The sequence below is a fragment of the Mastomys coucha genome, unplaced genomic scaffold (genome assembly GCF_008632895.1).
Source record: "Mastomys coucha isolate ucsf_1 unplaced genomic scaffold, UCSF_Mcou_1 pScaffold21, whole genome shotgun sequence".
Classification (NCBI taxonomy): domain Eukaryota; kingdom Metazoa; phylum Chordata; class Mammalia; order Rodentia; family Muridae; genus Mastomys; species Mastomys coucha.
This window is the reverse complement of record NW_022196904.1, coordinates 36137901-36165182: the sequence shown is the minus strand read 5'-3', so window position 1 is coordinate 36165182 and position 27282 is coordinate 36137901. Positions and strand designations below refer to the sequence as shown.

General features: G+C 51.4%; 1 protein-coding gene across 6 annotated transcripts in view; it reads left to right on the top strand.

Annotated features, from left to right (window-relative positions):
* Positions 1-27282, top strand: part of Myh14 (myosin heavy chain 14) — a 63210-nt gene that overhangs the window by 35838 nt on the left and 90 nt on the right. For 3 of the 6 annotated variants that reach the window (XM_031386426.1, XM_031386423.1, XM_031386425.1), the window contains exons 18-42: positions 401-522; positions 965-1034; positions 1416-1576; positions 2233-2341; positions 3007-3138; positions 3744-3950; positions 4418-4555; positions 4880-5003; positions 5128-5299; positions 6294-6506; positions 8353-8497; positions 8690-8896; positions 9429-9533; positions 9650-9802; positions 10677-10925; positions 11943-12155; positions 17085-17297; positions 17951-18112; positions 18924-19052; positions 19582-19670; positions 19757-19880; positions 21470-21678; positions 24637-24745; positions 26357-26529; positions 26814-26967. In XM_031386426.1, the coding sequence (XP_031242286.1) occupies positions 401-522; positions 965-1034; positions 1416-1576; positions 2233-2341; positions 3007-3138; positions 3744-3950; positions 4418-4555; positions 4880-5003; positions 5128-5299; positions 6294-6506; positions 8353-8497; positions 8690-8896; positions 9429-9533; positions 9650-9802; positions 10677-10925; positions 11943-12155; positions 17085-17297; positions 17951-18112; positions 18924-19052; positions 19582-19670; positions 19757-19880; positions 21470-21678; positions 24637-24745; positions 26357-26529; positions 26814-26967 (3882 nt within the window). Of the gene's footprint in view, positions 1-400; positions 523-964; positions 1035-1415; positions 1577-2232; positions 2342-3006; positions 3139-3743; positions 3951-4417; positions 4556-4879; positions 5004-5127; positions 5300-6293; positions 6507-8352; positions 8498-8689; positions 8897-9428; positions 9534-9649; positions 9803-10676; positions 10926-11942; positions 12156-17084; positions 17298-17950; positions 18113-18923; positions 19053-19581; positions 19671-19756; positions 19881-21469; positions 21679-24636; positions 24746-26356; positions 26530-26813 lie in introns of all 6 variants that reach the window. The other 3 variants (XM_031386428.1, XM_031386427.1, XM_031386424.1) reach the window with 2 other exon arrangements.

Here is a 27282-nt window from a genome sequence, read left to right as displayed (position 1 = left end):
GTCAGAAGGGTTCCTGGAGGGGAGGGGACTGAACTGCGTAGCCTAAGCAGTTTTCCAAGCAGGAAAGCATGGCAGGTGGGAGCATGGTGGGATTAAGGAGTGAAAGAAGGTTGCCAGGATAGGAACCCTGTCAGTTCAGCACAAGTAACAATAAGACAGAACAGGACCAGTCTCTCTTACAGCACTGGTTCAAAGACAGTCTGTGCAACTTAATAACACCTTGTTTCAAATGAGTAAAAAGAGTGTGTTGCTCAGCAATAAAGTGTCTTTCTAGAATTCCCCCAGTGAGAGGCTGGTGAGGGATGGCGGAGGAGAGGTATGGATCACTGGGAAACACTTGCCACAGCCCTGCTTGTGGCGCCCCTGGTGGCCCCCACTGACTCTGCTGTCACCCCTGCAGGCTGGGAAGCTGGAGCCGCGCCTGGTGCTGGACCAGCTCCGTTGTAATGGAGTCCTCGAGGGTATCCGCATCTGCCGCCAAGGCTTCCCCAACCGCATCCTCTTCCAGGAGTTCCGGCAGCGGTGAGCGGGGCGGCCAAGGGCTCCAGGGGGCTGGGCAGGATGGGAGCCAAGTCCCTACAAGTGAGATCTCAGATTGGGGATTGGATGCCGGGTCACTGAGCCTCAAAAAACGATCAGTGTGAAAGAGGCCTTGGGTGCCAGCTGTATTTAGGGTCACTTCAGTGTGCGATCCTCTATACTTAAAACAGAAGTCTAAGTTTGGCATAGTGCTCTTGGGAGGCAAATACAGGAAGATCTTTTGAATTCAAGACCAGGCCTAGTCTACACAGCGAGTTCCAGGGCAGCCAACGATACAAAATGAGATTCTGTCTCAAAAAAAAAAAAAAAAAAAAAAATTCCAAAAGTCCCAGTGATGTGGTTTGCATTCCTGATGTCTACGAAACCTTGTTTATATGGTCTCTCATACCACTGTGACCCTCTCCACCCTCCCCTCTGGCTGCAGCTATGAAATCCTCACCCCGAACGCCATTCCCAAAGGCTTCATGGACGGCAAACAGGCCTGTGAGAAGATGGTATGTAGGGCAGGGCCAGTGTTTGGGGGCAGAACTGTGGAGGGATGGGAGTTTTTGATCTGAGGTGGGGCCTGCGCAGTGGGTAGGGCCCGTGGCTGGGGTGGGTTGGGGTTTCTCTTGCTGGGGGCGGGGCCTGTAAATGGAGGCGGTGCTAAATGCATGGGCAGGGCCTTTGGTGTTGGGGTGAGATATAGGGAAGCATTGGGTCTTCATAAAGATGTCTCGTGTGGGGTGGGGTGAAGCCCACAGCATGGGAGTGGAGTCTGTGGCACGTGTAGGGTCTGCACAGGGATCCAGGTGTATGTTGGGGCCTGCCCCATTTTCCTTCCTCATACAGTTTCTTTTTCTCCATCTCCTTCCCTCCCCACTTTCACCCCCCAGATCCAGGCCCTGGAGCTAGACCCCAACCTGTACCGTGTTGGTCAAAGCAAGATCTTCTTCCGGGCAGGGGTCTTGGCCCAGCTGGAGGAGGAGCGGGACCTGAAGGTCACTGACATCATAGTGTCTTTCCAGGCAGCGGCACGGGGCTACCTGGCCCGTAGGTGAGGAAGCCAAGCTGTGTTAGGTGTTGTAGGCCAAAGCTGGGCTGGGGCCAGCAAACTCTCAGAGGGAGCTGCATGCTGCAGGAGCTCAAAAGGTTGGGGTCCAGCAGGTCCCAACCAATTGCTCAGGATCCTAGCTGGAGGAGTGGCATGTCTTGATGAAAGATACATGGATGAAAGGAAATGAGAACCTGGTGCCTGTGGCAGAGCACCTAGCCTGTCCCAAGGTGCAGACAGACATAGAACAGTCTCTCTTCCGGTCGGAACAAATAGCTAGTAGAAGGGATGGCCCAGCCCTAGGCTGAGGGCTATGAACCTCACCCAGGGACCCTGGAGAATGTGGAGAGCTGTGAGCCAAGGGCAGGCTCAGTGTGTGAGGATGGACTGAGAAGAAGGGAGGGAGGCTGAGGCCTAGGCAGAGCCAAGAGCAGGGCATGTAAGATTGATTGTAAAGTCTGCTGGGATGGGCATTCAGCTAAGTGGCCATGGGGCTCAGCACGCGTGAGAGACCCTGAGTCCCATCCTCATGGGGATGTACACCTGTCATCCCTGACCTGTGGAGGTGGAGGTCAGAGTCAGCCCCGAGCTACCTGAGACCCCTGTGTAGAAGGGCTGCTTTCCGGGGCCGGCTCCCACTCTCAGCCGTGTCCCTACAGGGCTTTCCAGAGAAGGCAGCAGCAGCAGAGTGCTCTGAGGGTGATGCAGAGGAACTGTGCCGCCTACCTCAAGCTGAGGAACTGGCAGTGGTGGAGGCTGTTCATCAAGGTGAGGGGGCTGAGCCTAAGAGGTCGCTGTGTTCTCAGTGTCCGTCCATGCATCGGAGCCCATCTGCCCACCTGGTACCCAGGATTCCTTAGGCGGCAAGTGATCTAAACTAGTCTGATACAAGACACTGGGGTGGGAGTGGGGTGAAACCTGCCTGGAATCTCTGCATACTGTGGGGAATGAGTTGAGGCCTTGGCTAAGGCTGTAGCTCAGTTGGTAGCGTGCTTGCTCAACATGCATAAAACTGTCATCCCAGAACTCAGGAAATAGGAGGATCAGGTCTTCTAGGTCATCTCTGGCTACATATAGAATTTGATGCTAGCCATGGCTACATAAGCTCTTGTCTCAGGGGAAAAAAGGGAAGGGGGATAATATCATGGCTTAGCAGATTACGGATGCTTGCCACCAAGCCTGATGACATGAGTTCAATCCCCAGGACCCACACTGTGAAAAGAGAGAACTGAGTTCCATCAAACGTGTAAAACCAACAACAAACTAACAAACAAGTCGAAAGAACAGGCAGTTTCAGGTGCAGCTGGATCCAGAACAAGCCTGTGGTCTCCAGACCATCCTCAGGTTCACAGGGATAGTTTACATCAGCAAGGGTGACAGGCCGCAGGCATTTGGTGGGTTCCCCTTCCTGGAGCTACTGTGCTTTTCCCCAGGTGAAGCCGCTGCTGCAGGTGACACGGCAGGATGAGGTGCTGCAGGCGCGTGCCCAGGAGCTGCAGAAAGTTCAGGAGCTGCAGCAGCAGAGTGCACGTGAAGTGGGGGAACTGCAGAGTCGAGTGGCACAGGTGAGCAGTCCGTGTGACATAAGGAGTGAGGCCTAGCAGGACGTTGAGTCTGTGTGGGTGTGGCCATTGTATGAGGGGCGGAGCTCTTTTGAGTGGAGCCACTTCCAACGAGGGAGTGGGGGTTCGGGGCAGTAGGTGGGCAGATATGGTCAAGATGGTGAGGAGTATGGCTTAGAGTGGGGCAGTATATGAAGGGCAGAATAAAGAGGGTGAGGAGGTTGGGCTGTGTGTGTGTGTGTGTGTGTGTGTGTGTGTGTGTGTGTGAGTGTGAGTGTGTGGGTTGGGCCTGGAGGGCAAGTAAGACTACTAGGCAGGGCCTGTGTGATGGACAGGATTCCTATGGTGAGCAGCAGGGGCAGGGATGGAGTTCAAGGTTGGTTTAGGCCTTGCGATAGGGCTTCAATGAGAACAGCAAGGTTAGGAGGGGTTGAATGGTGAGTGTGGGTCTTTGGGTGGAGCTATGGCAGAGCTGTGTGGATGAGGGGACAAAGCCAGGGCTCAAAGGACAAGGTCTGGCTGCATCCAGGCTGGGTGGTGGGAGGTAAGAGGTGGGGATATGGGGGCAGCCTGAGAAGGGATCCCTGACCAGTACCTGACATCCATAGCTCGAGGAGGAGCGCACACGTCTGGCTGAGCAGCTGCGAGCAGAAGCTGAGCTGTGCTCTGAGGCCGAGGAGACACGGACGAGACTGGCTGCCCGGAAGCAGGAGCTGGAGCTGGTGGTGTCAGAGCTGGAGGCACGAGTGGGCGAGGAAGAAGAGTGCAGCCGGCAGCTGCAGAGTGAGAAGAGGAGGCTGCAGCAGCACATCCAGGTATGGGGGACCCAGACACCTCTGTCTACCCTACCCCAAACTGCAGCTCTGTGGGTCCAAAGCACAAAGACTGTATAGAGTTCATTCAAATAGTGGAGAAACTAGAGTCCAGATTCAGGTGCCCCCGGCTTCCTCGATTAAGTCCCCTCCGCAGGATTCAGCCTCTGTCTCCTAGCTCTGAAGACATCTGCCCTGATCCCAGCAGGCCACCCTCCTGTGACTATTCTCCCAAATCAGTGTGCCCTGAGGGGACATCCGAGTTCTTTTTCTGCACGAATAGAAACCGTTACCCATCTTCAGGGTCTATGATGGTGTCTGGTATACACTAGACATTCAGTAAGTGCTTGTCAAGCCAGTGAGTGAACAAAAAGGGGAGGCAAGGAGAAACTTGATGCTGCCCAGTCACCCAGGCTATGGACACATGGAAAGCCACAGCTCTGGGGTCCCCATCCCCTCCACCCCCACAGGAGCTGGAGACCCACCTAGAAGCCGAGGAGGGTGCCCGGCAGAAGCTGCAGCTAGAGAAGGTGACCACAGAGGCCAAGATGAAGAAGTTTGAGGAGGACCTGCTGCTCCTGGAGGACCAGAATTCCAAGCTGAGCAAGGTGGGGCCTCTGGGCAGCACCGAATCCTGGGTCAGGGGGAGAAGCCTTTGGGGGCCATGGACACACCAAAGCAAGATATGGTAGATGGGCTCCTGCTGGGATCCTGGTCCAGTGAGTTGGGAGGGGGAGGTGATGGCGAGGATCCGCTGCCCCATCGGGGTGGCCTGAAGTGTTGTTCATAAGAGCAGCCCACATCCCTTCGTGTGCTGGTGGGTTAATGCCATTGGTGAGTCCCTGAGGTGGGCTGGGCCCGGAAAGGCTGGGAGGAGCAGATGCTGGGGAGGTGGCAGGGAAGCAGGGGTCCTGAGTCTCTTTCGTCCCCAGGAGCGGAGGCTGCTGGAGGAGCGCCTGGCTGAGTTCTCCTCACAGGCAGCAGAAGAGGAAGAGAAAGTCAAAAGCCTCAACAAGCTGAGGCTCAAATATGAAGCCACAATCTCAGACATGGAAGGTAAGCAGCTGGGAGCCAGGGTGGGCTGTGTGCATATTGGAGACCTGCAGACAGAGGGTCAAGGGGAGGAGGGGGGTGGTGCAAGGCCTCAGTCTGCAGCCCTCCTCTGTCCTGGTGTCCACAGACCGTCTGAAGAAGGAGGAGAAGGGCCGCCAGGAACTAGAGAAGCTAAAGCGAAGGCTGGATGGGGAGAGCTCGGAGCTTCAAGAGCAGATGGTAGAGCAGAAGCAGCGGGCAGAGGAGCTGCTAGCACAGCTGGGCCGCAAGGAGGACGAGCTGCAGGCAGCCCTGCTCAGGTGAGTCTCCCCATGAGTGACCCCCCCAACCCCCCACCAAGGCACAGCATGTGAGGGACCTCAAGTGTGAGGGCTCTACACACAGTTATTGAGCTACTACTGTATACAAGCCGGCCGTGGTTCCTATTTGAAACACATTGACCATAGTGCATATGAGGGCTTCCAAGACACCTTGGCTTGTGGGGACAGCTCCACTGCAGAGGTGTTAAAATGTGAATTAGGGCCGGGCGGTGGTGGCGCACGCCTTTAGTCCCAGTACTTGGGAGGCAGAGGCAGGCAGATTTCTGAGTTTGAGGCCAGCCTGGTCTACAGAGTGAGTTCCAGGACAGCCGGGGATATACAGAGAAACCCTGTCTCAAAAAAAAAAAAAAAAAAAAAAAAAAAAAAAAAAAAAAAAAAAAAAAAAAAAAAGCGAATTAGGAAAGCTGGAGATAACTCAGTGGTTAAGAACACTGGCTGCTCTTGTAGAATATCCAGGTTCAGTTCCCAGCATGGAGGCCCACAACTGTCTGTAACTGCAGTTCTATGGAATCCAACACTCTGTTCTGGCCTCCATGGGCACTGCAGACATGGTGCACATACACTTATTCACATAAAATAAGAATAAATCTTTTTAAAAAATTAAGGTAGAGAAATTATTTGAGGGCACTTCTGGCCTCCATTTGTACACAGAGACATTAAAATGGCCCAGCACTTGGGAGGCTGAGACAGGAGCATTGCCATGAGTTCAAGGCTAGCCTGAGCAACTTAGAAAGATCCTGTCCTAAAAAACACTACCAACAACTCCCCAAAGATCTATGTAAAGGGCTGGGCACATGGCAGGATCCCAGTGTCACCTGGGAGAACTATGGGTAGCATTCTGCCCAGGAATATGAATAGGAAGGTTTGGGGAATAGGAATCACATGACCAGTGACAGAGCCAGGACTTGAACCCACATCTGATCTCTTCAGCCCCTGAACCTCACCTTCAGCTCTGCCTTGTAACACCCCCCAGGGCAGAGGAAGAGGGTGGAGCCCGTGCCCAGCTGCTCAAGTCCCTTCGAGAGGCACAGGCTGGTCTTGCTGAGGCCCAGGAAGACCTGGAAGCTGAGCGGGTAGCCAGGGCCAAGGCAGAGAAGCAGCGCCGGGACCTGGGCGAAGAGTTGGAGGCGCTACGTGGGGAGCTGGAGGACACACTGGATTCCACCAATGCCCAGCAAGAGCTGCGGTGAGACGTGGTGGGCACAGGTGGGAGGATGGTGGGTGGGACAGGGAGGGTGTGACAGGCGGGGCACATCTGGATAGAGGCTACACACACACAAACATACACACAGACATACACACAAACACACACACATACACACACATATATAAACACACACATACACACATATATGCATACAGACACACACACATATACATACAGATACACACACATACATAAACACACACACATACATAAACACACACATACATACATGCATAAACACAGACACACACAGACACACACATATACACACACATACACACATAAACACACGCACATAAACACACATATACACACATACACACACATATATACACACACAGACACACACATATATAAACACACACATACATACACATGTACATAAACACACATACACACATATACCCACAGACACACACATACATAAACACACGCATACATATATAAACACACATATACACACATACATACACACACAGACCCACACACATACATACACATATACATACAGACATACACATACATAAATACACACACATACACGCACAGACAGATAGACACACACACACACACACACACACACACACAGAGGCACCAGCTCTGAAGACCGGAATGGAAGACTCAGACCCAAGCCTTGCTCTCAGGCTACTCCATTTTTAGGGAGCTTTTCTTTTGTTGTTGTTTGTTTGTTTGTTTTTTGTTTCTTGAGACAAGGTTTCTCTGTGTAACACCCCTGGCTGTCCTGAAACTTGCTCTGTAGACCAGGCTGGCCTTGAACATACAGAGTTCACCGCCTGCCTCTGCCTTCTTTAATCTGTTGGGATTAAAGGCATGAGCCACCACCACCCATCAATTCCAACTCTCTCTTTTTTTAAGAAAAGATTTATTCATTTTATTTTATGAGTACACTGTAGTTGTCTTCAGACACTTCAGAAGACATCAGACCCCATTACAGATGGTTGTGAGCCACAATGTGGTTGCTAGGAACTGAAGAGCAGTCAGTGCTCTTAACCACTGGGCCATCTCTCCAGCCCCAATGCCAACTTTTAAGTGAAGTCTAGGGGCTGGAGAGATGGCTCTGTGGTTTAGAGCACTGGCTGCTTTTACAGAGTTCAGTTTTCAGCAACCACATGAAGCTTTAAACTTCCTGTAGCTCCAGGAGATATGACACCCCCTGCCCCTTTCTGTCCTCCTTGGGCACTGCAGTCACAATCACATACCCACACTCATACACATAAGTAATACAGAGATTTAAGCCAGGTCTGTGCTGTGGGAGGCCATTGCTAAGGAGCGGCCCTTTGAGAAGGGTTTGAGGAGTAAATAGGAGGTGGTGCCTGACAACCCCTCCCCGCTTTATATCACCACCCAGATACCTTGGGAAGTGTATCTGTTGCACAGTCAAATGCCTGACAAGAGATGGCTTGAGAGGGAAGGTCTGCTTCAGCTCATGATTTCAGGGTAGGGAAGTGGCTTCCACGGTGGCAGAAGTGTCTCTGCTTGTGGTGCCGGAGCTTGCAGTAGGGCTGGCTCCAACCTTGACAGAACAGCAGATGGACTCTGCAGGAACCCAGGCTGGCTATGACCCTCCACCTCCCCGTGTCAGCTGGACCCCTTCCCTTCTCCATCCTTTCAAAACAGTGCCTCCAGCACTGAGGCATTGGGACTCGTGAGCTCTTGGGGGAGCTTTCATAGCCAGACCCTCACAGGAAGCACAAACTACAGGGCCCATCCTTGGAGGAAATGGAGGAGACCGTGTCTGGTTCTCCTCACATCCCACAGTCCTCCGCTCTGAATTACTGTCCCCTCTCCCCTGCTCACATCAAAGGTCCAAGAGGGAGCAGGAGGTGACAGAGCTGAAGAAGGCTTTGGATGAGGAGTCCCGGGCTCACGAAGTGGCCATGCAGGAGCTGAGACAGAGGCATGGCCAGGCTCTTGGGGAGCTGGCAGAGCAGTTGGAGCAAGCCCGGAGGGTGAGTAGGTAGCAAACGGCCACCCTCTGGGATATAGCCTTGAATACGTGTTCACTGAATAACTACTTAAACTGAATCCTTGGTGAAAAGAGAATATGGAATAAAAACCCAAAGGAATGAGGGGTGAACGACGACGATGAGTGTATGGAGGCTCTGAGGTAGAGCCTGAGCAACACCACCCATTCCATGCAGGGCAAAGGTGTGTGGGAGAAGACTCGGCTGGCCCTGGAGGCCGAGGTATCCGAGCTGAAGGCTGAGCTGAGCAGCCTGCAGACCTCAAGACAGGAGGGTGAGCAGAAGAGGCGACGCCTGGAGTCACAGCTGCAGGAGGTCCAGGGCCGATCCAGCGATTCGGAGCGGGCTAGGTCTGAGGCTGCTGAGAAGCTGCAGAGAGCCCAGGTGGGCAGGGTCAGAGGGTGTCATGTGACTATTCCTGGGGGGGACTGTGAATAGTTTCACTCTAACTAGGGCAGCAAGGACAGAAAAAAAAATTGACTCCACCCCAGTCTAGCTTGGCTTAAATATTTTTCATTTTCGAAGCAGGTTTACTCTGTGTAGCCCTAGCTGTCCTGGAACCCGCTCTGTAGACCAGGCTAGTCTTGAACTCACAGAGATCCTCCTGCCTCTGCCTCCCAAGTCTGGGACTAAAGGCGTGCGCCACCACACCCAGCTCCCTCCCTCATCCCTTTTCATTGCTGAATGGCATTCCCTCCTTTGTGTCTGCTCTTCACTGTCCGTCCACCTTGGTGACCCGGCAGAAATTCCTCTCCTCTGGAAACTCCTAATGCTTGGCCCCTGTGTAGTTCTGTGTTAGACCCTGGCCACAGCACTGGCTTCCTACCATGCATACAACCAGGATCTGGGACAGAGGCTTCCATAAGGCTCACCGTGTTGAACTACCCTGGCCAGCTTCATGATCTTCTTTCCACAGGCGGAACTTGAGAGTGTGTCCACAGCTCTGAGCGAGGCTGAGTCCAAGGCCATCAGACTGGGCAAGGAGCTGAGCAGTGCAGAGTCTCAGCTGCACGACACCCAGGTGACCCTGCTCGGGCGCCCCCTCTTCCCCCCGCCCTCGGCTCGTCCCCCCACCCCCCAGTCCTCTACTCAGCCGCTGACTCCGCCCATCCGCCCACTTATCCCTTCCACCTACAGGAACTGCTGCAGGAGGAGACCAGGGCAAAGCTGGCCTTGGGGTCCCGTGTGCGCGCCCTAGAGGCCGAGGCTGCCGGGCTTCGGGAGCAAATGGAAGAGGAGGTGGTTGCCAGGGAACGAGCTGGCCGGGAGCTGCAGAGCACACAGGCCCAGGTGGGCAGTAAGCCCTGTCCAGGGACCATGGCCCCCTGCCACGTTGCTTTCATCTGCCTCCCTGGCTGGGTCCCCACTGCCAAGTCTGCCCCTGACTTCTTACCCACCCCGCAGGGCATAGTGTGGGGGATGAACGCTGCCCCTCTGAAGCTCCTCCTCTGTCCCTAGGTAGCACAAGGACTCTGCCCACCCTTCCTCACAGCCCGCTATGGTTCCCAGTACCCTGGACAGAGCCTCGGCCTGTGTTTCCCAGTAATGTCTGCAGACCTTTGCTCTTCCAGACTTAGGATCTTCCCTCCCTTGTAGTCGGTTGCTTGTCCCATCCACCCTCCAGTTTACTCTGGCTAAATGTTGGCCACCTTGGGCTGTGACTATTCTACCCGTGTGTCTCCCCACCGGATTATGAGTCCCTTCAAATAACTGAAGGAAACCTTATAGGATACCTCAAGAGACGCCAGCAGAATGAATGAGTGAGCCTTCCCCTGGCAGGCTCCTATGTGTACTTCAAAACCCATCTCCAATGGAGACTCTTCCCCATCCTGTGGACTCCCCAGATTATTTCCTCTTGCTCCTCCTTTTCCTCCTCCTCCTCCTTCTTTTCTTCTTCCTCAGCCTTTGTCACTTTCGCTTTGGTCTGGGGACCCAGGGGCAAGTCCCATTTGGACTGAGTGCTGGGTCATGCTGAGGGTGCCAGTACCCTGGAAGAGCTAGGTTGATAGTTCTCAGGGTCTCAAATGCTGTGAGGCAGGAGGGCCCAGTGGTCAGCTCCTTCCCACCTTGGGGCTTCAGTTTACACCCAGGACATGGGGGTGTCAGAAATCCACACCACAGTTACTCACAGCCGTCACACCCCACACCCCTCTCCTCCCTGCAGCTCTCTGAATGGCGGCGACGTCAGGAGGAAGAGGCTGCGGTGCTGGAGGCTGGGGAGGAAGCTCGGCGCCGTGCAGCCCGGGAGGCAGAGACCCTAGCCCAGCGCCTGGCAGAAAAGACCGAGGCCGTAGAGCGACTGGAGAGAGCCCGGCGGCGGCTGCAGCAGGAGCTGGACGATGCCACTGTGGACCTGGGGCAGCAGAAGCAGCTCCTGAGCACACTGGAGAAGAAGCAGCGGAAGTTTGACCAGGTGAGTGCCTCAGTTTACCCAGCTGGCCACCCTGAGGAATCAGAAACATTTGAATACTGGGAGAAACTTGCTGGGGGCGGGGGACAACGTTCGAGATAAGTTTTGAAGTGGGCATAGGAGTCACAGCCAGGTAGGTGCTGACTCTGCCAAAAAAAAAAAAAAAAAAAAAATCTACGAAGCAGGCCAAGTGTCCTGCTTGTGCCTGTCACCCATTGCTTGAGTGTCCCAGTTTGAATAATGATATACAGAGCATCCTGTCTCATGCCCCTGAGGTGCTTACACCCTGACTCAGTTGTCATGTGCATTGCTGCTCCCATCTCAGCCTCAGTTTACCCATCTAGAAAGCATGAATCATATCAAGTATTCCACATCCTTGAGGATTAAAATAGCCATTGCAGATGCATGCCAAAGGCTCATGTGCCTGGCCGCATTCTGCTACTGCAGCAAACACTAGAGGCAACTGGCTCAGGAAGTGACAAGCATTATTTTGGCTCACGGGTTTGGAAGGTTTGGTTCTTGGCCTTTGGTGCTATTGCTGACAGCTCTGTGAGTCAGAGCGTCATGGTGGCAGCATGTGGGGGGCATAAACAAGTCAGACAGAGCCCTTCTCAACCACCCCTGCCTAAGTTTCCATTGCCCGCAAAGCCCATCGATTACAGATGGGAGCTTCCAGTCCCTGCAGTGTCTACAGTGACGGCCATGTGTCTTTCTAGCTGGTTAGAAGATTTTCAGAGGGCTCGTGAGGCAGCTCCCTGGTTAAATCGAAGGCTGCAGTTCAGCTTCTCCAGCATCTATGGAAATGCTGGTTGGGTGTGGTGGCCATCTGTGGTTCCAGCCTCGGTAGCCAGCAGGGCAAGCTGGCTAGCTGTCCTTCTCCTTGTCTATTTCTTGTGTGTCTTTGTGTGTGTGTCTCTACTTCTAACTCTGTCTCTCTCGAGTATCTCCTTCTTCCCTCTCCTCCTCCCTTCTCCACCCTCCTTCCAGTCAACCCATCTCCCCCTGCATTTTTCTCTGCAGCTTCTGGCAGAGGAGAAGGCTGCAGTGCTACGAGCTGTGGAAGACCGTGAACGGGCAGAGGCTGAAGGCCGAGAGCGAGAGGCCCGGGCCCTGTCGCTGACACGGGCCCTGGAAGAGGAGCAGGAGGCACGGGAGGAGCTGGAGAGGCAGAACCGTGCTCTGCGGGCTGAGCTGGAGGCACTGCTGAGCAGCAAGGATGATGTGGGCAAGAACGTAAGCAGGCTGTGGGCACAGTGGGGATGGAAGGTTTGTGAGCGCACATGTGTTCACCTGGCAAACATTGTGGTCATGTGCTCACACAGCAGACACTGCAGTCGTGTGCTCACATAGCCAAGAGCTCTCTCCGCTCACCGAATGACAAATGGGCACTCTATACACACTTGCAGGATGTGAACAGAATCCTCCATTGTAGCTGGACTTCGGTTACTTTGTGGGTTCTTCTTTCTTCCACCCTTCCCTATCCTTCCCCCTCTCTTCCACCCCCCTAACACCAAATAGGAGAGAGAAAAGGATAGAGGGAAAGGAGGTGATGATATCATTAGACTACTTCCTGCTCATCAGGGGCATTGAGTTCCTTGGGGCAAGTCTGATCTTCATAGTCAGGATATTTAATGTCTTCTTGTTGTTGTTTCTTCTTTGTGCATGACTGCTTAACAAACCATGACTTAACCAACAACCAACAGCCCACCCAGCCTCTTGGGGGCCTAGAGGTGCATTTATACACCCTCAGAAGAGTCACCAGAATCATAGAAACTATCTCCTGCTGCCAAAATCACACCTCTGCTAGAGCACAAGGCGAATCATAGTCACCTGCTGTGGACAATCTGAAGCAGCCACATACCCACACTGGGGAGTAAAGCAAAAACATATTCTTTGTTTTTTGTTTGTTTGTTTGGTTGGTTGGTTTGGTTTTTCCAGACAGGGTTTCTCTGTATACCCCTGGCTGTCCTGGAACTCACTCTGTAGACCCAGGCTGGCCTCAAACTCAGAAATCCGCCTGCCTCCGCCTCCCAAGTACTGGGACTAAAGGCGTGTGCCACCACTGCCCAGCCACAAAAACATATTCTTATAACATTTCTGTGTTTTTCAAAGAAATCAAAACTCAAAATTGTCATTACACTCCATCACACACATAGTCACAGTTTGATTTTTTTTTTTTTTTCAGTTTTCCCAGATAGGGTTTCTCTATGTAGCCCTGGCAGTCCTGGAACTTGCTCTGTAGGGTCAGCCTCAAACTCAGAGATCCTCCAAATGCTAAGATTAAAGGCATGCACTAAAACAACCAGATTTTCCATTTTTTTTTTTTTTAAATCTCAAGTTGATTTGGAACTCCTAGCAATCCTCCTGCCTCAGCCTTCTGTTTGTTGAGGTATGTGCACCTTTCTAGTTGCACACAGAACATGATTGCCTCTCACACATACATAATAGGAACATTATTAAGCACAAGCTCATGCATTCACCCAGGCCTGCACCTCTAGGCCCCGCCGACCAGTGTCTCAGTGTGGGTCACTGGGATAGGGAATAGGTAGATATGGACCCTGTGCTCTGCAGGTCGGAACCCAGGAGACCATCATGGAAGTAGTTGGCAACATCTAGAGTTGCAGGGCTGAAGGGCAAAGGTGACAGCTAAGCAGAGTCTTCCACAGGTTGTATCTGGTGCCTGGGGTTTTGCCTCCATGGAAGATATGGAAAGCGCCAAGTTGAGGAAAGAATGGAGGTAGATAGTGCGTTCATCATAATTGGGAGGGACTGACAAGGTGGCTCAGTGGTTAAGAGCACTGGCTCTTGTAGAGGTCATAGGTTTAGTCCTTAGCACTCACACCAGCAGTTCACAAACCTCTGTAACTCCAGGTCCAGGGGCTCAGGTGCCCCCTTCTGGCCTCTATGTGTACTGAATGTACACATGCACAAACCCATACACAAACAGAGATACACACAATTTAAAATAATGTATTATTTATTTAAAAATCAATGGCAATGTATCTTTTTATACTCTTTAAAAAGATTTATTTATTTTTATGTACATTGGTGTTCTGCCTGCATATCTGTGCGAGGGTGTCAGGTCCTCTGGAATTGGAGTTACAGACAGCTGTTGAGGTGCCATGTGGGTGCTGTGAATTGAACCTGGGTCCTCTAGAAGAGTAGTCAGTGCTCTTACCCACTGAACCCTCTCTCCAGCTCCAATAATATATATATATATTTTTTAAAATTTAGCTTTGTAGAAAGAAGACTGAGTCAAAGTTACACCTCATAAGAGCATTGTTAGGGAGGATTTAGGCTCTCAGCCAGAGGCAGTCACAATGGGGCCCTGAGGTGGCAAGCATTAGAAGGGATCCTCCACTTACAGCACAGTGGGGGTCTCGAGGGGAGAGAGCCTTAAGTTCTGTAGGAGGAAGAGGGCTTCTTGCTGTAACAGCATGCTCTCATTGCCCTTCCATTGCTCTGACAAAACAAACCTACTGAGCTTCAAGACAAGAACTTGGACAGAAACCATGGAGGAACCCTGCGTGCTGGCTCACTCAACATCTCATGCTCAGCTAGTTTCTCTGTGTAGTCCCAGCTGTCCTGGAACTCACTCTGTAGACCAGGTTAGCTTTGAACACAGAGATCCACCTGGATTAAAGTATGCCTTACCACCACCCAGTTCAGCTAACTTTCTTATATAGCCTAGGACCACCACCTGCCTAGGGATGCTGCTGCTCATAGTGGACAGGGCTCTCCTGTATCAATTAATAATCAAAACACCCCCTCCCTCAGATGTGCCCACAGACAAGTCGGATCTGGGTAATTCCTTAATCAGGACTCTTCTCTCTGATGACTAAGTTGATAATGCTAACAAGAACAAGGGATGAGTTCCATACCATGTGACCTTGTCTTTGAGCCAAGGCATTGTGAATAGTAAAACATAATTCAAGGATGGGGTCAGCGAGATGGCTCAGAGGGTAAAGGTGCTTGCAGCCAAGGCTGCTGGTTTTAGTCTGATCCCTGGGACCCATGCAGTGGAGGGAGAGAACTGATTCCTGCATGTTATCCTCTAGCCTTTGCACGGACACTGTGGCACACGTGTGTGTGCACATACACACAAGTGGAAATTCAACATTGTCATGGGTTTGTGCAGTTAGGGAATACTGCAGCCACAAGGATGGAGGAAGAGGTCCGAGAGTCTCAAGTTCACGGCAGGCTTATTGCCCATGTCAGGGAGAGACTGGGGTTGTGGCTGCTTTCTGAAGAGAGCAGCCGAAGGAGGGTGCTGTGACCTCGCGGGGTCTGAACAGGAAGCATGCTCTGGTTTTCTGGTGCCTTCTGTCTCAGCTTGAGGTGGTTTTACATGTTTAGTTCACTTATGTTTGGCTGTGAGACAGAGTCATGTCAAGAAGGTTTTTTCTCCCTCTATCACCTTAAACACGCATGTCCACACTCCTCACCTCACTGTAAGATACTGTTGTCCACAGAGTTCAGTCTCTAGAACTAACTGTACCACAAAATCAAAGAAAACACAAATCTCAACATATTTAAGGAAGTTTTATGATTTTGGTTTTTGTGTTATGTAATTAGCTAATTAATTAATTAAATGTATGAGTGCTTTGCATTTATTTACTTATTTATTTATTTATTTAATGTATGCATGCTCTGTTGCATGTACACCTGCACTCTAGAAGAGGGCATCAGATCCTTTTGTAGATGGTCATGTGCCACAATGTGGGTACTGGGAATTGAGCTCAGAACCTCTGGAAGAGCAGCCAGTGTTCTTAACCACTGAGCCACCTCTTCAGCCACTATGACCCTATGATTTTGTTTTGTAAAGTTTTTTTTAAGATGTATTTATTTTATGTGTGAGAGTATTTTGCCTGTGTGTGCTTATGTGCACCACAAGCATGCAGTGCCCTCAGAGACAAGAAGAGGGCATTGGATCCCCTGGAACTGGAGTCACAGATGGTTGTGAGCCACTGTATGGATGCTGGGAATTAAACCTGGGTCCTCTGGAAGAGCAGCTGGTATGCTCAAATCTTATGGCATTTCTCCAACTCTGAGTGCATGATTTTGTGACAAACTGTATCCACAGCCAGGCTACATGCCAGTGGGCTGCAGGGTCAACACACCTGTTAGGGTTTTTTAATTTTTACTGCACCCCCCAGGTTTCTACCTGTCTGGTACCCACACTTCTGGCTGTGTTTCTGATTCTGCTGCCATGGTGATGTCCCAGCAAAGCAATGGAAGGGAGAAAGGATTATTCATCCTACAATTCCAGGTTCTACTCCATCATTGGCAGGGTCAAGGCAGGAACTTGAGAAGCAGCTGATCACATGCAGAGTCAGGAACAGAGAGTGAATACACGTACCCCTTTTAAAATACAGTCCAGGACCCAGACCGAGGGCATGGCACCACCCACAGTGAGTGAGGTCTTTTCACATCAGTTAACACAAGTTGGGAATTGAATTTAGGACCTCTGCTTGCTCCAGTCAACCCCTACTCACTCAGTTCCTGCTTGCTCCTGCCCAAAGGTTTATTCATTATTATACATAAGTATACAGTAGCTCTCCTCAGACACACCAGAGGAGGGCATCAGATCTCATTATGGGTGGTTGTGAGCCACCATGTGGTTGTGGGATTTGAACTCAGGACCTTTGGAAGAGCAGTCAGTGAGTGCTCTTACCTGCTGAGCCATCTCACCAGCCCCAATCAAGATAATTCTTACAGCCCAGCTGGATCTAGACAGCTCCTCACTGAGACTTTCTTCATGGGTGATTCTACATTGTGTCACAGTAACAATTTTAGAACCTAAGCAGGGCAGATTTCTGAGTTTGAGGCCAGCATCGTCTACAGAGTGAGTTCCAGGACAGCCAGGAAGCCAAGACAGTCAGAGAAGCCCTGTCTTCAAAAATCAAAAACCAAAACAAGCGAAAACCAAATCAAAACAAAAAACAATTAAAACCAATCATCACACAAAGGTTTACATAAAATACTCTCAGATCATTTAAGATGACACCTGGCAGGTGCTCAGTAAATCGTGTGGATGAGAGAATTAACTCACTTAGGCCTCTCAACCAGATACCACTCTGGTCTCCATCATGGCCTCCCCTCTACCCAGGACACCACTGTAATCCTGGCCCAGGCCTCAAACTCACTTCCTCTTCCCACCAGGTGCACGAGCTGGAGCGAGCCCGCAAGGTGGCTGAACAGGCAGCCAGTGACCTGCGGACACAAGTGACAGAATTGGAGGATGAGCTGACAGCCGCAGAGGATGCCAAGCTGCGCCTGGAGGTGACTGTGCAAGCCCTGAAGGCGCAACATGAACGCGACCTGCAGGGCCGTGATGATGCGGGCGAGGAGAGGCGGAGGCAGCTGGCCAAGCAGGTACTGTCTGGCAAGAGGCTGCAGCGCACCTGCGCAGCCCTGGCAAATGCCTGTGGCTCACAGAATTCCCCTCTGTGAGCATTTTCACCAGGGTCCACTTGCTGTCCACCTCTACCCAGTGAGCCATTTTCCTGCTCTGCCAGGAGGCAGAGACACACACCCGTGCCACGGCGGGCATATCAACATTCCCTAGCACACACTCTATCCACTAAGTATGGTGTGCACGCTCAAGGATACACTCACCTCCTGTCCCTCACTGTCAGCCTAAGTGGGATACAGGTGTCCTTAGACTTTTCCTTAGGAAGTTTAAATAGAACTTTACCTTTGATAGAAAGGACATGGAGTGACTATAGAAAAGATTCCAGTTCAGCTTGGTAAACGATTGAATTGATTGGGGCTTGCTTATAGCAGTGAGAGTGACTCCGGGCTGCACACGTTGCAAACGACTCCACTAAAGAGCCTCCTCTCCCTCAGGCAATGCTTACTACTGTGTGATCTCGGGAGGGGAGCTTTTGAATCTCATAAAGGAAAGAGATATAAAACAGGGCAGGAGGGAAGAGGCCAGGAGGGACCAAAAAGGCCAAGGTAGGATGAGTCACAGGAGGAATCTGGGTGCCATGACCTCTAACCTCTCTGACCGACCCTGCCCCCAGCTAAGAGACGCAGAGGTCGAGCGGGATGAGGAACGGAAGCAGAGGGCACTGGCTATGGCTGCCCGCAAGAAGCTGGAGTTGGAACTGGAGGAGTTGAAGGCACAGACATCCGCTGCTGGGCAGGGCAAGGAAGAAGCAGTGAAGCAGCTGAGGAAGATGCAGGTGAGGGGGGGCTCCAGGGTGGGTGGGGCCAGGGATCCAGGGTCGGAGGTCTGGTCCCATCACCTTCTCTAGCAGCAGTAGCTGGATTAGCTAGCTGCCTCGGAAAAGGCTGTCCTTTGATGTGTGTTCGTTCTTTTTTATCCTTTATCATTCATTTTCGATGCTTGACTTTGAAATCTAAACTCATCATTTAATTAGATAATAAATTTAGTGCTACTGAAGATGGAACCTAGCGCCTTGAATAATGCTCTCTGGGGGATTCTAAGCGGGGGGGGGTGTCGGGGGACTTTACCAAAGAGCCACGTCCCGCTCTTTGCTGGGGGATTCTAGATAGGGGCTCTATCGTTGAACCACACCCCTAGCCCATACTAGGATATTTAAACCGACAGATGCCTGTGGTATATTACTATGGGGCAGCAGTCAAAAGGGCCAGTTCATGCGTTAAACCCCTTCGTCAGACATCTAATAGTAACAATAACTTTTACCACTGTGGTTCACCTTATTTATCACTGGCTCCTCATAGCAGTGCTGGACTCCCCGTGGGTGGAGAAAAAGGTTGTATTGGCCTCTCCTCACACTCTCAGGCAGTGGCCAGAGAGCCACAAGCTAAATATTCTATTCTGGCTCACTTTAAGAAGAGGTTAACAAAGGCTTAGAGAAGGAGTGGAATTGGCCCAAGGGCACACAGCATGCACAGGCTCCGGGGCAGACAATGGGCTCTGTGCTGGCCCTGCTCGCCCTGGCCCTGGTAATGAGCTCCCTCAAAAGTGAAGTTTCTGGACGCAGCTTAACTAAGCTCGCACCTACCCAGGCCCAGATGAAGGAGCTGTGGCGGGAGGTGGAGGAGACGCGAAGCTCCCGCGAGGAGATGTTTACCGTGAGCAGAGAAAGTGAGAAGAAGCTCAAAGGGCTGGAAGCTGAGGTGCTGCGGCTGCAGGAGGTAAGACGTGGACAGGTTCTGCTGGGAGCCCCCGGCGTGGGTGTGGCTTAGCTGGAGGTCCGGGAGGATGAGCGGGGCTTTTCAGGAAGTCTTGGGAGGGGAGACTTTGGAAGTGGGCGTGGCTCCCTGTGCCTCCTGACTTCCAGAGTTGGGGATCTTGTCCTGGAGGATATTGGAAGCCAGAGCAGGAGCTGCCAGGGCCAGGCCTAGAAAGATGAGGAAGACAGACAGGAGCCAAGAAGTGAGGAGCAGGAGACAGAAGTGAAGAAAAAGTCTGGGGCCCAGGGGTGACATAGAAGAAGAGAAGGTGCAGTCGGGTAGGAGGGAGGACACGTGGATAGCATGGGGGTAAGAGGAGGCCCAGAGATGAGAAACGTGGAAGAGGAGCATTGGTGGCCAGCGCTAAGAAAAATGCTCCCGTAAGGGTGAATATCACAGGCTCACAGTCAGCAGGAAAAGGCCAAAGGACAGAGAAGGGTTAATACCAGTGTCGTCTCCTCACCTCTCTGCTCTTGACTGGTCCACATAGGAACTGGCTGCCTCAGACCGAGCCAGGAGGCAAGCCCAGCAGGACAGAGATGAGATGGCAGAGGAGGTGGCAAGTGGCAACCTTAGCAAGTGAGTGTCCTGGGGCCGTGGTGGGCCGTGGGCCGGGCATGCTCCTCTCGAAGGCCTACCCTCTGAAGCCACACCTTACCCTCTAGGGCAGCCACGCTGGAGGAGAAACGGCAGCTGGAGGGGCGACTGGGCCAGTTGGAAGAGGAGCTGGAGGAAGAACAGAACAACTCCGAGCTGCTCAAGGACCATTATCGAAAGCTGGTGCTACAGGTGGGCGTGGCAGGCAACCCCTGCCGGCCAGATCAACCCCTTCCCCACCCCAGGCTTCAGGGGCTCTCTTATTCATTTGCTATGAGGGCCTTTGATGTGGGTTTGAAGGATGAAGAGGAGTTCATAAGTCTGGAAGGTTTGACTCATTGATTCATCAGCAATTCTGAGGTCCCTCGGACAGACTCGAAACAATAATTAAGTGAACTATCAAAGTGTGGTCGCTCACAGCTGAAATCCCAGAATTTTTCACAGTCTGGGGAATTGTCACTGGTTCAAGGCCAGCCAGGGCTACAAAAAGCAAACACTGATATATGAATGGATGGCTCCACACCTCATCTATCATTGTCACCCCAGCCAGGAGAAAAAAACCTCATGGCTGTGGGTGGAAGTATAGGGTTTCGGTTGTCAACCTCCCACCAATAACCACATACCAGTCTTGAAGTCACAGCAAGCCTCCTGTCATAGACTTCCATGTTCTTGCAAAACAGATCAGGCCCAAGGTTGTTTAGTGTTGTGTGGCACTTCTTTTCTTATTCAGTGTTTGAGGCAGGTTCTTCGGTAGCCAGGGATTCTTTATGTATCCTATGGATGACCTTGTACTCCTGACCTCCTGCCTCCGTCTGTGATGGCAAGTGTGTGCCACCAAACCAGATTATGCTGTACAGGGAAACCAGGGCTCCTTGTGTCCTAGGCAAGCCCTCTACCAACTGAGTTCTTGTCATCCCATCACCATTTTCATTTACAATTAAAATTTTAAAGGCTAACAGAGGGCTGCTGGGCTCATGAATGTACCCCGGGAGGCGGAGACGCGAAAATCTTTAATCAGCCTGGGCTGAAGTGTCTTCCGCTGCCCTGTGATTTCCGAGCATGATGAGGGTGTCGAGGTGCTATTATTAGGGCCAAGGCCAAGTCTACACATCTGCCAGCTGCGATGAATGGAGGCCTCATTCCTCAGATGACCGCCCCACCACCACCACCACAGGTCTCTGCTGCCTGTGCTACCCAGGGCTCAGACTCTCTGGCAGGAGGGGCCAGAGCCTGCCACCTCCTCCTGGGCTCCGCAGGTGACCCTGGTGCAGGGGGGAGTGTGAAAGACCTGAAATAGTTCAGTTCACAGCCACAAATTTAGAGCACTTAAGCAAGTTTGTGCAATCTCTGGGACTCACTAAAATAGCAAAGCTGAACTTAGCTGTGGCAGTGCATGCCTGTCTTCCCAGGATTTGGGAGGTGGAGGCAGGAGGATCAGGAGTTCTAGGTCATCTTCAGTTACATTGTGAATTTTAGGTCAACCTGAGTAACATGAGACCCTATCTTAAGTAAAAATGTTAAGGCTACATTTAAATAGATTTGAAATAATTTTGAGTACATTTAAATAAAATTAAAACATTCTTGTTCATTAAAACGTAAAGGGTTTGGTCTGTTGAGGAATGTTTTTCCTGGGCTTGTTCAAGTGCTGTTGTTGAGTTCTTGGTATACCACCAGGTTCTGTGCTGTGTGCATTTAACAGCTGTGAGCTCAGCTCATCCCAGGAAGTTCCTGGTGTTGCCACCAGCTTCATCACAATTTTCCATCTCCTTCCCCGTCTGCAGGTAGAGTCCCTCACCACAGAGCTGTCTGCTGAACGAAGTTTCTCAGCCAAGGCTGAGAGTGGGAGGCAGCAGCTGGAGAGGCAGATCCAAGAACTGCGGGCCCGCCTGGGTGAAGAGGATGCTGGAGCCCGAGCCAGACAAAAAATGGTGATTGCTGCTCTTGAGTCTAAACTGGCCCAGGCAGAGGAGCAGCTGGAGCAGGAGAGCAGGTAAGGAGGGCGGGTGCTTTGGCATGGAGGTTACTCCAGTCCATGGGGAGTACCATTTTTTGCAACAGTATTGCAGCTAGCTACTTTTTAAAAAAAAAAAAAAAAAAGATTTATTTATTTTATGTATATGAGTACACTGTAGCTGTACAGATAGTTGTGAGCCTTCATGTGGTTGTTGGGAATTAACTTTCTCTGCTCACTCTGGTAGATTCTGCTTGCTTCAGTCAGCCCCGCTTGCTTAGTCCCTGCTCACTCTGGCCCAAAGATTTATTTATTATTATTATAAACAAGTACGCTGTACCTGTCTTCAGATACACCAGAAGAGGGCGTCAGATCTCATTACTGGTGGTTGTGAGCCACCGTGTGGTTGCTGGGATTTGAACTCAGGACCTTCGGAAGAGCGGTCAATGCTCTTACCCGCTGAGCCATCTCGCCAGCCTGAAATGTCTTTTTCTTACATTAAAAGGGCTCTGGGTCAATGTCTGTGAATTTCCCCCGTGGTCACAAAATGGCTGCAGTAGTATTTAGCACCTCATAGTTAGAGCCCAGCAGCCAGTCTGTAGAGATGGCTCAGGGGGTAAAATACTCGCTGTGAGCTCAAGGGCCTGAGCTCGAAACCCCAGCACCCACAGAAAAGCTGGATGTGGTAGTGTGTGTCTGTGGTGATATAACATTCCTACAGCAAGATGAGAGGGAGAGGCAGGAGAATGCTTGGGAGCTTGCTGGCCAGTTAACAGTGTATACACAGCAGTGAACTAAGAGACCCTGACTCAAACAAGGTAGAAGATGAGGACTGGCACCTGAAGTTGTCTCCTGACCATGTACACGCACGCACGCACGCACGCACGCACACATGCACGCGTGGTCCTAGTTTTATTTCTGTTGCTATGGCAAACATTTGGACAAGATCAACGTAAGGGAGAAAGGGCTTATGCAGCTTGTAGGCCCTAGTCCATTGTTTTGGGCTCATCAAGGAGCCAGGAGCCTGAAGCAGCTGGTCACAGCCATAGTCCAGCATGCCTATGCTCAGCTCAGCTTCTCTTTTACACAGTCCACCCAAACCCAGAGGAAATGCTACTCACTTGCAGGCTGGGCCTCCCCATATCATTTAACAGTCAACACAATCTCCACAGGCATGCCACAGCCCAGCCTGATCTAGCCACTCCCTCATCTAGACTCTCTCTATTTGATTCTGTGTTGTCTCAAGTTAATCAAAAATAATTATCAAGCCAGGCTAACATTGTGCTTCATGCCTTTGATCCCAGCATCCAGAGGCAGAGGCAGGTGGATCTCTGAGGCTAACCTGGTCTACACAGAGAGTTTCAGGTTAGCCAAGACTACACAGTGAGATCCTGTCCCATAAAACAAAACAAAACAAAACAAACCCACCAAACAAACAAAACTAACCAAACAAAAGAAAACATGAACTGAGGGAGTCCCTGCAGGTGTCAGACAGGGAAGCATGCCATGCAAAGAGATGGAAGAGAAAACCTGGTACAGACTGACTTTGTCAATCTGGATCAGACTCCGGGAGTCTGATGCCAGACGGCTCTTAGTCAGCATATTTAAAACACAGTACAATTTGGGGAAAAGCTTGCAGGTAGGCAAGAATCATTCCTACTCTAGGTGCACAATAAAGCTTAAGGTGGGACTTAGAACTCCTTTACAAAGTACGTGTGAACATGAGGGAGGGTTTTATAGTTAAAAGGCCTAGGATCTAGTGTGGTCTCTGACCAATGGCATAGAGGTCAACCAGCTATAAAGTACATGTGACATCTCCCCTAAGGATGGGTTTACCTGGGATCTAAACATAACAGTCTAGCAAAGGAGAGTCTGGGTGAAGTCTGCCTCCATAGCAAAAGATGGGTGAGGCCTCCCACCACAGATAGCAAAATGGTCACCAGGAAGATAACAAACTCTACCCCCCAGCCTTTTGGAAAGGAAAGCAGGCATTTCTGTGTGCTTAACATTTCTGACTTCACTAGTGATCTGTTGCACAAGGACCTTTGTGCCCCAACAGTCAACCCAAAGGTTAACATTTTTTTTTAGAAAGGACTGGTAAGTGGCTTAGTGAACTTGCCAGCGAGTTCTGAACATAGTTCCCAAGAACCACATGGCAGAAGGGGGAATCAACTGCAAGTTGTCCTTTGACCTCCATAGCACACACACACATACACACACACACACACACACACACACACACACACACACACACACACACATAAATAAATGAATGAAGCAGGAAGCAGTGGCAGTAGAGGCTGACTTTCCTGTCAGTGAACCTCCCATAATACCTGTCAAGAAACACTGCACTCATCAGTTTCATCACTGAGCCCGACACGTGAGGAACATCCAGTGCAGCAGGCATCCCCCGGCTGTTGAGACACCATGGACCACAGCACCAACAGTCTGCATCTGTTGATGCCTGGCTGCCATCTATATAGACATGATACCCATGATCCTTACGTGGCATACAGAAAAACAGATCAGACAGGCTTGTCTGTCTGTGATTCCTGATTTCCAGTTTGGCATTTCCACCTCAGTATGGAGGGCATTCAAATTGTTCTGCATCCAGAGGCAAGTTGGGGGCTGGGCTCAGTGGGTAGAGTGCTTGCCTGGCAGGCACAAAGGCCTGGGCTTCATCCCCAGCACTGCATAAACTAACTGGGCATAATGGTGCATATCTGTCATCCCAGCACTTGGGAAATGTCGGTCGGAGGATCAGGAATTCAAGGTCATCCTTGGCTACCTAGTGAGTTTGAGGCCAGCCTGGGCTACATGAGACCCTGTCTCAAAACCATCAACATCACAGGAGACATTTTAAGAACATTAGCTGTTTTGCAGCCAGTGTCTGGCTGAGTGGGGGGCAGCTGGAAGGTAGGAAAGAGGAACCCAAAGATGGGATAGCCACCTACAATGCTGGTGGCTTTTCTGGGCCACCACCTTTTCTTCTTTTAGGGAGCGCATCCTCTCTGGCAAGCTGGTGCGCAGAGCCGAGAAGCGGCTGAAGGAGGTGGTTCTTCAGGTGGATGAAGAGCGCAGGGTGGCTGACCAGCTCCGAGACCAGGTGAGCAGATGAAATCACCACAAATAGTAGCCAGTGGGATCAAAACCAGGAAAAACAGCTACCCTGGCCTGGCAAGTGGCTCAGTGAGTCACCCAAGTCATGGTGGAAACTGAGGCAGAAGGATTACTATGAGTTCCAGGATAGCCTATGTTACAATGAGAGACCCCTTCTCAAACTACCAGTAACAATGAAAAATATCCTGTAGTCTGTAGGTGACTACATGTAGGTAGCCTAGATGTGACTACAGGTCTCTGCCCAGGCAGAATCTCTGTGTCCTTAAAAGCTCAGCTATGCCTTGTTTGCTGTTCATTACACAAATTGAGCATGGCCTTTGTGCCAGGCACACTGCAAGGCATTTGTAATAAGGTGCTGGTACATTTCCTGAAGTTCCTGGCCCTCACAGGGCTCAAATTACCAGCCTAAGAAAACTATTATACATACAACCAGACAAAGATAATGCCAGACTCTGGCGAGGGCTATGAATAAAAAGAATGAAGATACAAGAATGGAGAGCCTTGTCCAGACTGGATGTTGGGAAGGGCTAAGGAGGTGACATTTGAATTAAGACTTTACAGGGGTGGTATAGCCAAATGTAAAGAGCAGGAAGTTCAAAGGCCTGGAGGAAATGAAATGAGCAGAATGAGTCAGTGTATCTAGAGGGTGGAATATAAGAAATAAAGTCGGGATTGGAGATGTGGCCCAATTGGTAGAGTGCGTACCCAATATACCAAAGACCCTGGTTTCCACCCAGCAGTGAACTTGGGAGGTGAAGGCAAGACCATCAGAAGTTCATCTCTAAAGGTCATAATTTAGCTACATATTAAGTTCAAGGTCAGCCTGTGATACATGAGACAAATGATACGCATTCTTACCCTGGAGAGAAGTGGCAGTGTCTTCACAGATCAGGGTGAATATGGTGTGGTCAAGGAATTCATCAGAGACATGGGCATGAGGAAGACTATATTAGGGCTGGCCTTAATTAGAACAGTCCTGGGGAGCTGATGGAGAGCTGTGAGGGCTGGGGTAGCTCTAAGTGTGCCAGTACCCTTCCAGTGCAGTCACATGACCTCCAAGGATCCACCTGTTTATACCAGACAGGGCACTGACAGCCCAAGGAACTAGTTCCATCAGGCCAGCTTGGTGAGCCAGTGAGTTTATCAGGGTCATTTATAGGAACAGGGGTGACTCACAGACAACAAAACCCCCCACCCCACCCCAGCATGAGTGATGGTTCACAAACACTGCAGCCCCAGAGGCCCACCCCTGTCAACATCCTTACTGCCTCCTAAATGATCTTGCATTCGAAAGACCACAGGCCATGGAGTAGGGGTGGGGTGTAGCAGGAGATCTCACTGAGAGGGCCTGATACTCTGCCCCTGTGGGATTGCTAACAGCCCCTTCACCGTTGCTCAACACCCACCTGTCTTCTGCATATTTTGTTGCCATAACTGAAGGTCTCAGTAAATCACCACAGCTGCTCCACCCCATGATGCCCCTGGCCATGCAAAGGAGAGACTGAGGCAGGGTGGAGGCAGGGTGGGGGAGTGCAAGGTGCGTAAGTAGCAGTAGGCACGGGGACACCATAGGGATGATCGGCTCCTCTCCACGCAGCTAGAGAAAAGCAACCTCAGGCTGAAGCAGCTCAAGAGGCAGCTGGAGGAGGCAGAGGAGGAAGCATCCCGGGCACAGGCTGGCCGAAGGCGGCTGCAGCGGGAGCTGGAGGACGTCACCGAGTCTGCAGAATCCATGAACCGGGAGGTGACCACGCTGAGGAACAGGCTCCGGTAAGCTACCCACTTGCTGGCACCACCCTGAAGAGGAGTGCAGGACCTAGATGGCCAGCATGGGTATAGGACCCTAGGGTGGGGAAGAGGTTGCGTCCTCCCTGTCTTCCCACCTGTGCTTTGTTTGCAGTCTTGGCTCAGGTGCCCTCTGCACTTGTTTGCCCATTTACCAACCTTGGATAGCAATTTGTCCAGCCCCCATCTTATCCTTTCTGCCTCTGTGTTCTCATCTCGGTCTGCATCTTTGTCCCTGTCCCTCTCATTTGTACATTCTCCTCCCACAGGCGTGGCCCACTTACTTTCACCACTCGAACTGTGCGCCAGGTGTTCAGGCTGGAAGAGGGCGTGGCTTCTGACGAGGAAGAAGCTGAGGGAGCAGAGCCTGGTGCTGCGCCAACCCAGGAGCCGGAGGCTCCGCCCCCTGCCACACCTCAATGATTCAGTCTGTCCTAGATGCCCCAAGGACAGAGTCCTTTCCAGTGCCCCTCCTGGTTTGCACTTTGCAATGACACTGTCCTGTGGCACTTTCTGGCATGGGACCCAGGACCCCTGCTCACTGGGGACCCCAAATCAAGGCCCCAAACCAAGGATGGGAGGGAGGCAAGGATGGTCACTCTTGTGAGAGAGACAAAATTGAACGTGGATGTAAAGGATGTCCTGTCTGCTCCTGCTTTCAGACGGTCTGTCCCCTGGAGAGGGCAGGCAGGGTGCTTCCATCCCCTCCCAGTATCTTGCCCTCTTTTTTCTTGGTGG